At 38.4% G+C, this 18,588-nt stretch overlaps 1 protein-coding gene across 5 annotated transcripts in view; it reads left to right on the top strand.

Moving 5' to 3' along the window:
* The window catches only part of ABLIM2 (actin binding LIM protein family member 2), a 163,639-nt gene that overhangs the window by 131,514 nt on the left and 13,537 nt on the right, over positions 1-18,588 (top strand). For all 5 annotated transcript variants that reach the window (XM_067297186.1, XM_067297184.1, XM_067297183.1 and 2 more), the window contains 4 exons: positions 4,141-4,199; positions 5,833-5,887; positions 7,260-7,324; positions 7,495-7,575. In XM_067297186.1, the coding sequence (XP_067153287.1) occupies positions 4,141-4,199; positions 5,833-5,887; positions 7,260-7,324; positions 7,495-7,575 (260 nt within the window). The remainder of the gene's footprint in view (positions 1-4,140; positions 4,200-5,832; positions 5,888-7,259; positions 7,325-7,494; positions 7,576-18,588) is intronic.

The following is an 18,588-nucleotide window of genomic DNA, read 5'->3' as shown; positions in this document are numbered from 1 at the left end:
CTTGTGTAATTAGCAGGCACCTAGAGTGGAGCTTGCTAACGTCCAGCCACATCGAGGACTAAGCTGCAGGGCCTGCCTCTCCTTACATCCAGCTGCATAAATAGGCACCTGCCTTTCCTCAGCTCGCTCTGAGCTGTCTCATCTGGGTACTTTTAAGGGCCTGTGAAAAGTAGCTAAGCAGGTTTGTTATCAGCAGACTTAAATACATAGGGTTCCCCACTGTGGTGGAAGATGTGTGCGTTAATAAATCAGGAAAGACTGAAAACCACTAGGCGAGAGCATCCTCCCTTCCCTGCAACCTCACCTCCAACCCTTATGTATAATTTTTAAACAGTCTTACCTGTTATGGCCATCACGCAGAAATTCACTGTATCTGTATGTGTAGATGTTTAATAGCTATTGTTTATCATAATTCATGAATTTAAGTATCACATACTTAGGAAAACAGACACCTAGTGAAGTGTGTAACCCTTGCTATTTATGTGTACTTGATATGCTGAAAGGCAGCCTCTGAATATACAGGTTAGGGTGAACGCTGTTTTGGAAAAAGCAGGAGCCATATCCATGTAGGGAGTAGCTGATGTTCATGAAGTCCCTGATGAGAAAGAAAGATTGCTTTGTCTTGGCCAGTTACACCAGAAAATTGACTGTAAGGATACAGCTGCAGTTGAGCATGATAATGAGAGTATGTGGTTGTTGGCTTTTGGTATTATGTTTTTCCTTTATATTAAAAAAAACAGGAAAAAGCAAACTACAATGTGTTTAACTTTACAAATAAGTTAATAGGAAACAGAAGCAAAGTGAAATACTCTTCCCATTGGAGTCAATGGATCTTTTCTTACTGTCTTTATTTGCGTTATTTAGGCTTTATTCACCTCTTGGATTTTTTCCAAACGGCCACAAGATGTCGCTTGTGTCTTTGGATGTAGCTCAGAATAAAGCCTTAATCCTGTTAGCCTGGGAGAAAAGTCCTGAGCTAGCAGGTATTAAAGTTTCACTTGTTTTCAAACCGTGTTCTTCGCCTTTTTGCCTGGTCAGCACGGAGGATAACCACTCCACAGCAGGACGACAGGGATTTCGCACCTTCTGGCTACCAAGGGGGAGAAAAACTGATCCTTCCCTCTTCCACCCCTCTCTGGAGACCCCAATTCCTGCACTTCTCAGTGGTTTCAGCATCAGATTTTTACACTGTAACATTGCTTCAGTCAGCCTCATCATGTAAAACTGAGCAGAAGTATTTGAGATAGAACTGGATTTCCCTGTAGCCAAGAGGCCAAGAAATTGAACTCTGCACTAATGTTCAACACCAATATCTTTCTCCAGGAAACATAATTTTTTTGCAGATGTGTTCACTGCCTTTTACAGTCCCTGTCTTCTAGTGCCATTATAATTCAGATAACAAGCAATAGGAGGTTTCCAGTTTCCAAACTGGAATAGGTGAGAGATCCATCTAATTCAGTGTTCAGCACTAACTCCATCTCCGTAGCAGGGATGAGAATAATCCCCTGCACTGCCAAGGACAGAGGGTCTGTTCATAATCTGTACCACGCCTCAGATGGCCGTTGCTTATGCTTCTAAAGCAACTCTCTGTTTTGTTGTTTTTGTATATATCACCTTCATTTTGCTAGATTAAATAAGTCAAGCTCTTCAAGCCTTCTTTCCTCTGATGAGCTTTCATTGCCGTGATTATCCTGCATGCCTTCTCTATAACTGTTCCAGTTTAACCCACTTGAACACTGATGAACAAGAACAGTATAGAGGATTCCTTGATGGTGCCCTGCCACTGCCTGAAAATAGTACAATTACTTCCGTATCTCAAATGTATCAAGACAGACCTTTCCAACCTTTGTCTTCTTGTACACCTATATCATACTAGCAGCTCACGGTCATCTTAATCACGGTGATTAAGCTGTATATCTAAGCCTGTCTCCTGCACCATCGTTTCAAACTGATGAACTCTCAGCTTAAACAGTACAAGTTTGGGGTTTCTTATTAGTCCCCTGGTGCAAGACCTTTCACATGTATTATTAAATTTCATCCCATTGCTATTACTGTAGCATTCAGGTTTGTCCCAGTTCTTGATGATATCCCAGTCCTCTTGTATATTGGCGTTGCTTTATAACTTTGTGTACACAGCAGATTTTATTAGCACATTACTATTTTTGGTATCCAGATTATTAGTGAAAACATTAAGCAATTTCAACTCAATACTAGTCCATGCAGACACTTTTCTTGTTCAGCACACCTCAGTTCTCACCACCCCTTTCTCGCGTGTCGTTATTTTCCTACCTACCGTGTAATTCCTCATCTTCTCCAGTTTTGCTTTTAATTTTGCATGTGGCAACATACCAAACACCCTAATGATATTTCATTAGATGAGATCCACAATTTATTTTGTGCAGAAGTCATTTCTTTTAACAAAGAAAGCTACAAAGTTAGTCTGGCACTGTTTCTTTAACTTACGTTAAACCAATTAAAATCTATGTGAATAGAATTGATTTTCTGTTTACCTCTATGTTTTTGTTTAGTCTCTCCTTAAGATTTCTATTGGAAGCAAATCGATAGGTCCAGACTATCTTTTTCCCTTCTTAAATATAAAAAACATTGTTGCTGTTCTCCAGTGATGCAGAAAAAATACGAGGTATTGGTCTTGTGATTTTATGTGAGTTAGATGAGATTATCAGCTCCCTGTTTAAAAGCACATTAAGTGCCTTGAATTATATTTCCATCATGACTGTAATTCTTTTGCGAACGTTTATTCCATAAGCTTTTTGCCTCCTTGTACGCTATCTACCGTTTGTTCCTAAAAGCTGAGGTGAAGCATTCATTTAGTGTTGGAGCCCTACCTGGGTTACCTTTCATCTCTACTGTGTAATGACATTGCATAACTCCTCACTGATACCATTTCTTCTTTCCTTGCTCTCTTTTTATTTATATAGCTGGAGAACCTTTTGCTATTTGTTTTAATATCATTTTCATTGCTTAACTCAGCTTGACTTTTGGCAGTTCTCACTTTTGAGTTCTTTGCTGATCCGTCCTTTGTTTTTCATTTTGTATGCTTATTCCTAATAATCTCCTTAGGCTACTTATTAATCCAGTGGGGTCTGGATTTCCTTTCTGCATTCCCCTTTGGGCACAGATTGTCAACCCTTTTGACGGCACTACATTCACTTCTTTGAACTAACTCTTTGCCTCAATTTATCGAAGTGTGCTCTAGTGGGATCAAGAATGTTTGTTGCAGATATGTGTTTGTTCATCTTCTGTTCAATTTAAACTGATTCAACTTGTTGATCACCTGGTTCAGGGTTATTTTCTGGAGTCATCACTTCTATACAGTATTAATTTCTGTTAACCAAAAACTAGTCCGAAATGTTTTTTATCAATTCAGTGACAGCGGCAGTGACATCTGAACTTTCTTATTAAATTCTCAGTATTAAAACTAAAGCTTTTCAGTTGTTTCGCACTGACCACACACAATGTCATTGCCATATTAGACCCAGTTTGTTCATGGTAGCACCACTTTGCCAGTTTCGTCAGTCTTAAAGCTTTCTTCCTCTTCACTGTTTATGCTTTAACTCACTTATTTCCTTTATCCATTGCCATATCTTCACTTACACTTTTTTATTTGAAGCAGCAGAAGTTTTAAAGAGAGCAGAATATATTTTTTTAAGTAGTAGGACACCCACCCTTCCCTTTTGAAAAACAAAGCCAAAACCAGACCACATACATCGTGAACAGAAGTGGGTGTAACTCTGAAATGATGGTACCTTTAATCCCATTTTCATGTCGTGGTTTAACATGGAGTTGGAGGTAGAGATTTCACAAGCTCTCAGATCTGCTCTGCATTACCAAACTGTATAAGCTTTCCATAACACATATGAATTCCACAACTCTCTTCTTGTCATGTTCACTAAGATGATTGCATCCTGGCATGATATGATTTGTAGACATTGCTATGCATATCTATATACATTAGATATGGAGCAAAGATGAGCTGTATTCTGTTATATTTCTCATGCAAATAGAATATACATAGTGACCTAGCAATTGCTGTTTCTCATAGTATTCTCAAGTTCTGTGTTTGAATAAGTTATACAAGACATTACAAAAAAATACAGCTCTATATTCTGTCTCTTATAGGTTTTCCGTATGCTAAATCTGCTTCTCTACCTGGCTATGGGAAGAACGGCTTACATCAGGTAGGTATACATTTAAATGCATTCTTCAGATAATACTGTATCATAAATAGGCAGCTTAGCAACCAGTTAAAAATCCACATCATAAAAACATAGAGCACTTTAGAGGCTTTTTGGCTACCAGCCCTGCATAACAGATTCATACACTAAGAGGGTTCCACTTTGTCTGTCTGCAAGACTAAGACAGATTGAGGCGTCTCCTCAGTTGTGTGTGGCATGAGCATTAGGAATCTTGGTTATTCTCCCGAAACAAACAGAAAGGCAAAAAAATCTACAGGCTGCACATATTAATAGAGCACAATATAGCTTGAATTAATGATAGAAAAGGATAAGCCTATAATTAGGCAAGTAATGATCTTAGAGCAAAGGTGGAGCAGTCCACATCCATTGCATTTCTTGAACCATCTCTTTTGTTTTTTTTCCAGTTTGCACATATATACAGTCACCACATTTTTAAGGCGGGGGAGAAAAAGCAACGTAGAGAGAATGACAGGCAACAATCTAGAAAGTAAATGTTTGCTGTGCTTTGCAGACTTAAGCAATGTAATACAACGTGACAGCAGCAGATGGCAGCATTTATCCCAGCTAAAGGGTCCAGCATCCCATGAAAACTAGGAAAGTTAGGAGGTTGTTCACGGTCAAATCATTTAGACCAAAATTATGGTATTCTTCTCAGAATGGAAATTCTCTATTTGGAATGCAGATTCATTCCAATTTTTGTGGTTTGTTATTTTTAATCAGTCATCCCAGTGCTACTTAATAAAATAAAAATAAAACAAACAAACGGTAATAAGCCTTGCAGGTTATAGTGAGCATAGCTATGCACATGGTTCATACCCTAACAGGCAAAAATGAAACACAGAAAAAAAAATACTGTTTTTCTGGTCTCCTGTGATGTCTGTCATCATCACAGCATTTACCAGCAAAGAAAAAAGACAATGGGACAAGCAAAGCTAAGACACAGATGCACAGTTCTCTGGGTTTAGTGGCATCAGCAATTGTGAAGTAGAAAGCAGAATGAGACATAAAATTTTCAGTGGAGCATAAGTGATCTACTCTCCTGTGACTATTGCAGTAGGATGTCTGAATCACAGGCAAAGGCTAAGATGTGATTTCCCATCTTAACTTAATGTCAGGTTTTCAAATGCGGGTTAGCTGGTGGCTTTCTGACACCTTTCTACCTCATCAAAAGCTGCTAGGTGTCAGGGCTTAAAAAATTTGAAAGGGCAGAGGGGCGAGCAGGGCTGATATGGTTGTGTGATTGCCTCCCTTGGTGCCATCCAAGCCCCAGGTTCCCCTGGGCTGTGGAAGTCCACTGCGTGGGCAGTGGGCTGCCCCTGCAAAGCGTGCCTCCAAGGGTGATGAGCCTTCACCTGACACTACATCTTTTCTATGGGCAGAGACACATCTCTGCATTTGTAGATTGATGGATTTTGTGACTGCTTTGGATGCCTGCTTTGAGCAATTAGGTCAAGTTCTAATGAAATTTTATTCTCTTTCTCTCTTGCAAGGATCTATGCTTTTATTATGCGGTACATGTTGTTTTCCTTTTTTTTTTCTCTCAACAGAGTGGAAAGTGCCAAATTTGTTTTGTGGCATATTTTGGTGCTACATTGCTTGTTTCTTTCTCTTTTAGCCTGAAAATATGGGCCAATATGAATCAGACCAGGATGCCAGTTGGGGGATGAAAGGTACATTGCAATATCATTTCCACTCCACTTCATGTTTTCTTCCTTGGAGGATGCTTGTTAGCGTCTTGCCATAAGGGTTTCTGTTGTGAGATCTTCCCGTGGTTGACATAATTATGACTAGATAGTGACACAGCTCAGGATCATGTTTATCACAGAGAAGCTTCTTTTTATCTGACTGAAAATAAATGCCTGATGGAAGTCCTGCATCACAAGTTGGTGTAATGTTGTTGAGTCAGTCCTGAGATCCTGTATATGTGGCAGCAGCCTTCATGGTTCTCTTTGCTTAGCCAGTAGTGTCCTTATATCAAACGGAAGAAATTTAAGCTAATCAGACCTTCCAGACTAATAGCAAAACATGTTCCTTGTGCTTCATGTTTGTGTTATAGTGGGATTAAAATCCACAGGATTCAAAAAGCAGAATATCCTTGCATTAATTTATTTTATTTACAGTTTAAGTGGACTGTGAACTTAATATGGAACTTGGGCTGGAATTTCCAAAAAAGCTGAGCAGTTTAGGAACATGCATCTTCTGATGGGGAAGGGCGTGGTTTTGTTTCCCAGTCACTTAATCTCATTTTTTAAATCTTACTGTAATGCTTCATTTCATGTCTTGATACAAATCTTTGTCTTAATATTTGAATAGCTGTAAGTATATAGATTTTGAAAAGCAGATTTATCTCTGGTTTCATTTCAGACTATAAAAAGGGCTATGAAAACATACTGGCTATCCTGGTTGCCTTTAATCATCAATGTGTGTGAGAACAGATCATGTAGTAGTCATATCTACCAATACTGAACAAAGTAGAATATTCTTATGCTAGTTTATACAGAAAAAAAAAAGTCTTCCTTTTTTCTTTTTGCTATCATTATTTCCACTGCAGTCAGTCCAAGGGCAGGGTGTTGGCATTTTGAAATATTCTATTAACTTGATGATTTTCAGATGCTCCCATAATGAAATGTCTGTAATAATCCATGCAATTTAATTATTTTCAGTAAAGAACAATACGGGTAGGGCTTTTGGATGACAAACTGACTTAACTCTACACAAAAGCTTCTTATAAAGAAAAATTCCCAGTTTTGCCAGACATGCTCACTGTTTAACCCAGTGGCATCCGGAGATGACTTTTCTGTTATAAGCCTTTGATTTCTAGGACTATTGCTCCAATAATAGGCCATGTTACAGGCATTCAGACCATTGGGATCAAATGCTTACTACGCATGCAGTTATCCACCAACTATTGAAAACACTAAGAGAAATATGCCAAATATGGAGTAATATAATAAATCACTAATGTAACTAAATGTGCATTACAGAGACTCCAAAATAAGCCTATAAATTCTAAACTGTGAACTTATTCTCATTCTCTTACAGAATACAAGGTAAGAAGTGCTTTTCCAGCTCTGGAAGAACAATCAGATTCAGCACTTCCTAGCAAGGTTACATGTGTTCCTTTTCTATTTTATATTGTTAATTTTGTCCCAGTGAATTATTTGTCAAATAAGGATACAAGTATGTACCATTTAAATTAGTAAGTTGCCCACATGCTCATTTCCAGACATTGGAATCAGATTTGGCTGGAGTTCATATGCTCTTGTCTCTTTAACAGATTTATCCTTATGAAACACTTATTGTAACAAACCGAGTTCGTGTGAAATTGCCTAAGGATGTGGACAGGACCAGATTGGAGGTAGGAATGATATTTGTTTGATGGCTTTCCAAGTCTTTTGTTTTGCTATTTATGATCTTCGCTATTCCTATGCCCAAATCAAGTAATAGCAGTGAAAGAATAGTTTAGGCAGAAATAACAGCAGATAAAACCTAACATAGCTCTGTTGACTTCAGTGGATCTAGACCAGAAAGTTTAGGTGGTTTTTGGAAGTTTATAGCCCACAGTTATCTAAAGCAGATTGTTTTTTCAGGACAAGATGACCTTCTTTCTCCTTCTCCAGACAATGATAGGGAATAACATTATATTTTATTTCAAAACATGAGTATGTAGACAACTTAACTGAAACAGAATACCGCAAAACCTTGAAAATGTGTGACAGCATGGTGTTTTACCAAGATACTGATGAAATTCATTACTTTTGAATGATTTTATAGGATGTTGAAAGTCTACACTGAGTGGGTAGAACCTTGGGGTTTGAGTTCCAATAAAAAAGACCCACCTAGAGTAACCTGGGTATTACAAAAAGCTCCATTTATCCTGCAAATACATGGACCTATGTTCATCATCCATGCAATGATCTGATTAAATAAATTGTGAATTGTTCTCCTTCAAAATCAGGGGAAACTAAGTAGAAGCAGTATGACAAGACGAGGTCATGTGCATTTTGTACATAAAGCTCAACTATTTAGCTCATTCAGCATCATGCCCTTTGGTTATGTGGTCCATGATCCATTAAGAATGTACTAGGGCGGTAGCTAATGTACTAATGCTATAGCATGCACCTCTGCCAAAGAGTAGTAGTGTAAGTGCTGGAGAAATTCAGTTACAATTTGTCCTAAAGGAAAGCTGATTCTTTTGTCTGAGTAATGACAGGACTGAAGAAAGACTCACCTGAATTATTAAACTTATGTGTATTTGTGCCAATTAATATTAAGAACAAGAGATAGTTCAATAAAAATTAAATGATTAACAACATTGGTACTTTGGGAAGATTTATATTCAAATAAATTAATAGTATTTTTGACTTGATAATATTTGCCAAAAAAAGAAGAAAGAAACTTTAATCTTAAAGCAGAAAAGAAGAAAAACTATGAACTAGCAACAAGTTTCTGTTTAAAGATCAAGGGTTTTTTTGAAAAATTCATATACCAAATTCATATACATATAGTATATTTTGGAATGGTGTATGTTCCTTAATTACTTCAGTGTGTTTCTCGCTTGATTACCCAGCAAGTGGTATTGATTTGATTGTAAGAAAAAGAAAGTCTCAGACCTGTGCTGTTTTAAGCTGGGGGTATAGCAAGGCATGAGATCCATAATAAAAAGCATGAGTCCAGAAAAAGGAGCAGGGAGTTGGAGGGATACTCATCTGGACACATCCTATAAAGGATTCTTTTATATATACATATATACATCTGCGTATATTAAAGAATAGAGTCTTTGTTTAAACATGTTGGGCTGGTCCGAATGGCAAATGCAGTTCCAAATTGCTTTTTTAAGGCAACCTATAGTTTGCTTTGGATGGATCATGCATGTCCTGGCTGCCATTATCAATAACTCATACATTGTCCTCAGCTGGGATTGCTGTTTGTTTAACATTAGAGTTGCTCAGTCTGCTTCACACCAGGTGCAGGTCTGTGCCTAATGTCTCGAGAAGCCCAACCACTTCAAAGATCTCATAGAGATTTGCAAAAGAACAATAAACAAGATCTGCTTCAAACCTGCAGTAGAAAAGCGATAAGAGGACCAGACCAATCCTGCTGATTGTTGCACTATGTTAAGCATGTGCATCTGCAAAAAGGACTCCTTTGTAGACCATCTTACATTTATTAGGGATTGGTAGTTTTTTAAACAATTAAATTAGTGTTTTAATAGCATTATAACTACTGGAAAAACAGGGGCAGCAGCAGATCTACACATTCAAACCATATGCATAGTTAAGTGGCAGGAACAAACTGTTGCCTTCCCGGCCAACTTCTTCCCCTCCTCCCCGTCCCTTTCTTTTGCATTAGAGAATTGCTGGAAATAAGTAGCTTTGCACAGAAAGGCAGTTTATCATTATTTCCTTTTGTGGCAGAAGAAGAAGAAGATTATAACTGAGTTGCTGGCCTGTGCATTCAACACGAGACCAAGAACTACATGGCTTTGTGGATTTTCACAGGAACAGGCTAGGATTACCCCCGCGCACTCCATCTGCTAGGAGAGGACCCACTTAGCACTTTTTAGTATCTTTGAGCTTTTGGGAGGCAACATGGAGAACACTAAAGGAGGTAGTAAGGTTAGATTTTGCCTTTTCTTGAGCTACGTTTCATGTTAGCTATAGCGTATGATTTGGTGCTTACAGATCTCCAGGAGACATTTTCTCTCTTTGAGCAGAATGGTTTGCTGGCTGATCTTCTATTTTGATCCTGCACAGCCAATTTCACTGTTGAAAGGACGGTATTTTGCCTGAAGAAACAGGGAAGGTGATAGCACTCTATTATCCAAAGCCCGTATATTATCCACACTCCACAGTGATTTGTCTCAGAAAAACTTTTAAGACAAAATCAACATTCTAATATTCCAGCTTTATTACAATCAGTTTTATAGGCTGAATCTTATCTCCTTCTCCCTGCTACAAGTCAGAAGTAGTTCCTGTGGGTAATGGATGTGGAAGAGGGTAAAGGTGGTATAGGTGAAGGGAAACCTAGAACCATTGTGTTTTCTATTGTCAGAGATGAAAATTGTGTTTTCTATTGTCATAGATGAAAGTGATCTTACCTTGTCCAGTATGATTCAATGCTCTTACATTTGATGTTTCTGATTTCCTGTTCTACTTAGTAATAATAAGATGAATAAATTTGCATAAGCTAGATTTATTTAACAACCCTCTCTCAAGTCGACTTGAGGTGATTTCCTGTTTGTGAAATAGAGTTTGTTATAAACTGTGAATGATCTGGCATAGATGTTATGGAAAAGGCTCTGCTGTTCATCTCTGATTCCCTGTTACAAGGGAAGTATCCTATAGCGAATGTTGCTGTCATGAAAAGTGAACTCCAGTAGAAGATATTAGCTCCTTGGGTCAAATTAAGGGAAGCTGCAATGAAGGCTTCTGCTAATGGTCAAAACAAAGGATTGCAGGAGGGTGGGGTTTTAATGGATGATAGTGTTTTCCTAACTTTGCTCCCTTTGTGAGTATTTTTTAGATTACCACTCTGTTGTGTAAGAAATCTATTTTAAGGCTTAGAAATAATATTTTTTTGTAAAAATGCATATTTTTCTAAGCCTGAGAGGTATCTAGAGATTAGAAAGTCTCAACTGGTAATAAATGCATTAAAATAACAGAAATTCTTTCTTCAAAACCACATATATCCAAACACAGAAACACTCACATTTTTGTTTGCTTGTTCTAACTCAGCAGTAAGGCAGAAGTAGCTCAGTTCTTTCTCCTACATTGAACTAATTGAGCCAACATTGAACTAATACATGCAACATTTAGTACTACTTGTAATAAATGACCTGCTGATTTTTAGATACATTACGGGCACTCTGACTTTTCAATGAATAGCCTGGGTCTTCATTTAGTATAAGCTGATTAGAACTGTGAGGAATTTATAGCAGATAAGAATTTAGCCCAGAAATCTTTTCAGAAGTTTCTCTTTACCAGACTGCTGAATGGAGCAGTGGTCTCATGAGTGAGTCTAAAGGGATGATGAAGAACCAATTAATTTAGATAATGTTTCAATACAGCAAAGTAATAAAACATGATTAGATTATACAACCTGGATGAAGAGGTCAAATGCACCCTCACAAAGTTTGCAGATGACACCAAATTGGGGGAAGCGGAGCCTCCATTCAGAAGGACCTAGACAGGCTACAGGAGTGGGTCAAGAGGGACCTCACGAAGTGCGAAAAAGTAAATCCAGATTCCTGCACTTGGGACAGAATCACCCTATTCATCAGCACAGGATAGAGACTAACTGGCTAGGGAGCAGCTCTGCAGAAAAGGACCTTAGGATCCTGATGAAAAACAAGTCGAACGTGGGTTGGCAGTGCACCTTTGCAGGAATGAAGGCTAAGCACATATTGGGCTGCATTAGCAGAAGTGTAGCTGACCGGTTGAAGGAAGTGATTATTCCCCTCTGTGCTGGTTGAGCACTGGTGAGGCCACATGAGGAGTACGGTGTCCAGTTTTGAGCTCCCCAGTACAAGACGCTGACAAACTGGAAGAGTTCGACAGAGGATAGCCAGGATGCTTGCAATGCACTTTGCACTTGATGTGCAAAGAGGGCCTGAGGGAGATGGCTTTGTGAAGCCTGGAGGGGGGAAAGCTAAGGCATGAGCTAACTGCTGATTTCCTCTGTCCAAAAGGGGTTGGAGAAAAGGGGTTAGAGAAAACTTACTCTTTTCTGAAGTATGCAGTGAAAAGACAGAAGGCAACAGTCTCACGTTGCAGCAAGGGAAGTTACAGTTGGATATAAGGAAAAAATTCTTAGCTGGAAAAGTAAAGTGCTCTGGCAGGTTGCCCACAGAGCCTGTGGAGTCTCCATCCCTGGAGGTATTCAGAACTCAACTGGAGAAGATCCTGAGCAACCTCATCTAATTTTAAAATTGTCCCTGCTTTGATAAGCTCCATGGGTCTCTACTTTGCTTAGGCTGGTGTATTTCTTCTGTGAAGACACAGCCTTAATGCAATATAATTGTAAAATATGATTCTAAGATGCTTTTATTGCAGTAGCATTTGAAGAAATGCATATTTGAGTCCGTCTTGGAACATTTTATCAACATCATGATGTTATTATGAAAAGAGTTAAATATGCGTGTTTTGGAGCAAACGTGCCCTGTTTTGGACAACTTGCAATCATGAGTTCCCAGGGACTAAGACATCACCTTTGGATGGTATAAATTAGCACATTCTTTAACTATTATTTTCCCTGTGGTGTTCTACATGGTCTGTTCCTTTTCCAAAATAATCTAGGCTTACAGACACATTTGAAAATCTTGATGACCTGTTTTAGCACTTGAATACCTTTGATGATTTACATTTTGGGCTCCTAAAATGTACACTTGTTATCTTTATCTTATATCAGGTATTTGATGAGATGAGATTCCTGTTGTTCAGTCACAGCAATGTGAGTTGGTTCAGTGCTTACACACCTAAATTGATGGCATGTGCACAGCTGCATAAACTTTTTTTTCTCACTTAAAATTGCTTTTATCACAAAATATAAGATTTCTTACATGGTCATAGTTGGGTAGTTTTGAAAGCAAACATGGTTAGAATCTTCCATTTTGAAACCCTTCTAGTTTTTTTTTCAGCTGATTTTCTTATCTTTAGTTGTTATTTAGTTTCTTTAGCCTTTCCCTTTTGAATATCAAAGAGTTAAAAAGGAAACATTATTCATTCACGCCTATCAAATACAGTTGAAAGTAACTTATTCCTCTTTTGTTTGAGCCTGTTGACTCTTTGTTTCAGAAGGATATACTGAAACAATTGCTCAGGAAAAAAATATTCTGGAATGTCAAGTAGCAAACCTTCATCTGCCACCTTTTTCTCTTATAAACAGAAATCAGAGATTTAAACATGGGTGCGGTCTTGTTTGAACAGAGTACTCACATTAATTCAAACATGGTTTTCCTCCTAACACTGCTTGTCTGGATCTGTTTTAAGGATGACATTTTTTCCATTAGTTTTTATTCAACAATCACCTTGGGTTCTAGCCATTTGGGCTGCAACCGTTTTAGGAATGGTTTCCAGTAATTTGGCCTGAATTCATAACAGCTCCAGCTAGGAGTTGTCATTCATACAAGGTATGTTCTGTGTCCCACCTTCTCTAGGGCTCAGATGGCGAAAATCAGGACAACACTGGCATGCTGTGTGTTTCGACACAGAGAAGTGCAGTTTGCAGTTTGGGGCTAAATTTGAGGCAGTTAAGGGCTCACTTCATAATGAAATTCATAACTTGGCATACGAAAGTGCCGTTCACTGACTCTAATGGAACTTCACACTGTTTAACTTGCAAAACATTTGTGTCATGTTCCTTATTCTAAGCATATGCTTGTGTTGTGATCAGTGTCGGATGTCTGTCTGTATCAATTTTCAAAGCCCTTATAAAAGGAGCCATTGTAAAATGCAAATATGCATTACAAATGACATGATATGTATGAAAGTTAATTCCTATCAGGGTGAAAACAATGTGGGAGTGAACAGGATTAGATGGGAGCATTCATATTATGGATACAGTAAAGCCCAAACTAAGGGAGACTGGAAAATCTGCTTTAAGAACAAGGTATTTTGTATTTAATGCAAATGTATGCAGAAAGTTTCATGTTGAATTCAGTGCACTTTTTTGGATCAGGCCCAAAGGCCATAGACATATCACCTGAAGCCAAGTCTCTGAGCCCAAGCTGTGAGTCCGGGACAAATATCCAAACAAGTGCTAGCACTAACATCCATTAACTCACAACAAACAACTCCATTAGATACTCCAATTTAATAGTCATCTACCTCTTTTAAGATAAAACGGCACTTACATGACCTACATTTTTGAAACTCAAGACCCTCTAGACATTTTCATAGTTCACTGTGGGTTCATATTTTCATTTTAGTGATACTTCATTACTTCAGATAAGATTGTAAGTGCCCCACAGTAGTTTTGCTAAGTGGAATGCAGCTTCTCAGTGAAGTTGCGTGATATCTTTGAGATACTGAGCAAGATGCATCTATAGATCCAGTAGCCTTTACGTATGTTTGGGTTTACATCAACAGGGAGAAGGATTTCAGACTCCCTTCCTCGCTGCTTTTCCTGGGCGCTGTTTTGGGGCCCACATTAGCCTGTGGAAGCAGAGCAGAGAGGGTGATTTACACCTCCTGCCAGTGGGGCAAGCTGTAGATGAGCCACACATGCTGAGAGAGCAGGCTGTTCTCAGGGAAGGCTCGAGCCCACAACCCCCATAACCATCCAAGGTTGTGGCTGAGTGCCATAGTCCAGCACACCCTCAACGGTAGCATCTACTCCCTTATCTTCCAATAAATGGAGTTTCTCTAGGTATCTTGTGATGCCTTTTAAGGTTCATTAGGTGGCAACTCATGACATTTCTTAAGTTTCCCTCCCCCATCACATAATTACTTAATAGTTTGAAATATTTATTGAGCATGAAGCTTAATTACTCTGTAGATGAGAATAACATTCAGTATTCCCATGAGAGCGTGGCACATGGCTAATTACAGTTTTATAATTAAGCATGCAGTGGGCTTAGAAAAAAAGCATCCAAGAAGCCTGCTGAGCCCCAGCAGTACAATAGAAAGCAAGAGTGCAAATCCTGTGGAAGTGAGACAAGGATTCAAAATTCAATAGATCAAAGAGAAAATTGTCCAGAAATTGCAAATGGGCACCCTAAAGTTATATTTGGGCTAAATTTGAGAGGCACATGAGAAGGGGATGGGAGGAGAGGAAAAAAACTGGAAAAGGGAGAAAGTTACTTTTATTTCAGATTTATTTGGTTGAGACATTTCTAACATTTTAAATCCTAACACAGGATGTGAGACTATAGCCCACCAGCAAAGCCTCTGCACTACCCTAAAGAGCTGCAATTTGGTTATTTACATGAATGCTTGCCTTTATATGGGTAAATCTTCCCCAGTAAATTCCAGTTTATTTTGAGTATTTTGTATTTTGAAGACTCAGGAAGAGATTCTGCAGCTCTTGCTTCCAGATTTTGTGACTCAGAGGTTGGAAGTGTTACAAAGATTTTGAATAAAAAATGATTTGAAATGAACAACTATTTAAAATTACAATCTGAAAAATAGAGTGCACTTCAGGGCTTCAGAACAAGTGTGACTAGCTGAAAGAATCAATAGGGAATCAAGCAAAGGTAATGCAAGGCTCAGCAGTCATTTAATCTGAACATAAGTTAACAAAAAGGTAAGGAGAAACAAACCTGAGATTTCAAATGACCACCAGGAATTAGGACCTTGACTTTTCTCATCTTATGCTCATCTCCTCCCGCCATCCACTGTGTAGGTTCGTTGATTCAATATCGTGAGGAAGTATGATGTTTTATGAATTTCCTGCATCAGCAGCTTTTCACTAGAGGTCTCCCATCCAATTACAGATACAGAATAAACATACTAAGCTTGTGCAGCATGACCTGGTCACAGCTTACTGCAGTATAGCTGTAAGTTAATTGCAATTTTCCCTTACAGTGACTTATTCACACTAATGTCATGTTCCTAAGTATTAGTTTTGAAGATTTCTGAATTTCATTAAAAGCACGATTATTCTCAGGGAAAACAAATCTCCTTGAATTAAATAAACAATATAACTCTAGTTAGAGAGGTTAGTGACCTTTTAGCAGGCCACAGAAGAATTGAGACAGGCCTCATTCATTTACAGAAAAAAAATCACTTTTTTTCTGAGTTAACACTGTGTGGCAAGTATTTGAATGTGCAATTAATTACTTTTCTTCTGAGAGACTCTACAATGAGCACATATCTGTACCACTCATTTAATGACTGTGTTTCCTAGAACATGACGATTTTGCTTTGTAGTAGTTGCACTGCAATAGAGAGATTTAGCTCAGCCCTTAGTCCTATATATCTGTCCTGTATCCTATATATGAAACATTTGTGTTTTAATTCTTCCATTGTGCGTATGTGGGTGTTTTAGGAAAGCTAATTACATTATTACAGCAAGGTGTGGTGACTCTTTTTATACAGCACTGTACCATATTTTAGATAACATTCAAGTGAGGAATTACGGCAGCAGCATTCAGTTCCCCAGCCAACACATACCTAACTCAGAAAGCTTTCTGTGCATTGGTGCCTTTGTACCTAGTGTTTCTTTTGTAGCTGGTTCTAGCAGATTTATTCCTCCCTTTTCAGCCACCTTATTTTGGTCCTCTGAACCTCTCCTCAGTGTTTAATGTGCCTAGCTTTGCCATTGATGCAGAGCAGAGAAATAGATGGAATTTAAGCTGTCTGAATATGGCCAAATTGTCACAAAGGGAGTTAAGAATTGCTTACTAGCACATTGTAAACACCCAGACTTCCTATGTAAACAAGGCCAACACTAATAAAAAAAAGGAATGAATGTTACTTTTGCTAATAAGTCAGGCCATTCATTTAATGGCACAATGATACAGTATTAACATAGCTGGATATTTTAAGCTGCATTCCACTGATCCAATCCTTAAAAACAAAACAAAACAAAAAAAACTTGGCCTTGTAAAGTAAAGCTTTATGCATACATCTTCTGTCATACCTCAGAATGAATATTCTGCCCTGTTCCATACACATGATTTTCAATCTCCCTTCTTTTGTTTGACTAATGAGATAAAGTAACATTTCTGCATGAGAGCATTTCAGCTAAGACTAATTAATATTCAAATAGCTTAGAAGAAAGATTAATCAATCTTAGATTTCATAGTAGTCTATTTTCTCTGCTTTCATTTGGGAAGAACTCTAGGTCTTAAAGCTGTAAGGTTTAAGAAAGTCCAGCAATAATACAGGCAAAAATTAACATCAGACATACAAAGAAAAGTATGAACATAAACTTCCCACACTGGCCTATTCCCATGGTGTTTAGACCCTTCAAATGTTTGTAGACATTTACCATATTTTCCCTTAGTCATCAGTTGGCCACGCTCATACATACTTAGGCCTTTTAGTCTTTCCTCATAAATCAAACTGTGCAGCCCATGATTACTTTTGTTACTTCTAGCTGAAGTTTTGCCAGTTTGATGACATCTGTCTGGGATCAAGGCTTATTCCAGAATTTGCGGACAGAATTGTAATTGTTGCTACTTCTAGAATCAGTCCCAAAGCTAGGAGCCCATGCTCCTTGGAGAAAGGGCTTGGCATTCCCAGAATGGTGAAGGTTTCAGAGACCTAGGGAATATAGTGGAAATTATGCTGCATTGGGCACAGGCCGGTGTCCTCAGAGAGGGTTCAAACCAAAGGGGAGGTGTTTCTTTCTTCTAGAATTAATGCTGAGTATGGGGACTGTGCTGATGCAGTAAGAAACTTTGCTAATATCGCAGTCTGGTGGCTCAGTGCTTGAGACTGTTTAGGGGCAGTATGTGGAGGAGAATTAAAAGCAAGGAAACTGCCTAAACTGGTGAAATGGGAGGTGGACATAAGTGAGCTCATACTTTGCCCATCTCAACCTCTGCTACTTCCTAGCATCTCTGGAGTGGAAACGCAGCTCTGAAGTGCTTTGGACCGGGCTGCCCCAGCTGGGAACAACTGTGAGGAAAAAAAAAAAGTTGATGCTGATATAAAATATAACTTTAGTAGAATTAGAAAATTAATGCATGCAAGGAGTGGAGGTGATATCATATCTGGATATTAACAGAGGAACAGACAGCATATCTAATTCATATTGGCTTGGATAGATGTGGACTGAAAGCTCCTTAGGCTTGAAGGCAGAGGAAAATGATAAATGGCAAAATACTGCCTTGGAGAGGAAAGGGGGAGTTACAGAGTTTGTGCTAAGATTGGTGGCAAGCTTCTTTGGGAGGTGAGATATAGAAAGCATTCAGCACCCTGCAGAAAAGGCCTCAGAGCCTGACCTACTGCTTGCTGGGAATCTCTCCATTGACTTGAAATAAAAATCAAAATAGTTCTGATGTGACCACATCAATTTACAGAAAGACATTTTGTAGTATACACCAAGAAAAAATGGTGACAATATTCCTTTTAAAGTTTTAGATTTCCTGTAGTTTTGGTTGAATGGCAAAGTGGATTTACCCGCATGGTATAGGCTTTCTGATTTTGAGTTTGAACTACAGAATTTGCCACTGCTTTCTCATGAGCAAGGCAGCATCTCAAGTCTTATCTACAACCTACAAAGCAAGGTAAAACAAAATATGATACACTTTGCTCATTTGGGCTTCTTTTTCAATCCTGCAGCTTGCAGACATGTTCCTTGCTTTGATAAATTGCTGAAGTTAAGCTTGCTAGAATTTGTCCCCTAGATTATCAGAAAAAAGATGGAAAAAAAATATCAGTACAGAGAGAAGTTAGTTTTTCTTTCCAAACTCAGTAGAATT

The sequence above is a fragment of the Apteryx mantelli genome, chromosome 5 (assembly GCF_036417845.1).
Source record: "Apteryx mantelli isolate bAptMan1 chromosome 5, bAptMan1.hap1, whole genome shotgun sequence".
Taxonomy (NCBI): domain Eukaryota; kingdom Metazoa; phylum Chordata; class Aves; order Apterygiformes; family Apterygidae; genus Apteryx; species Apteryx mantelli.
This window is presented reverse-complemented; position numbering and strand designations above follow the sequence as displayed.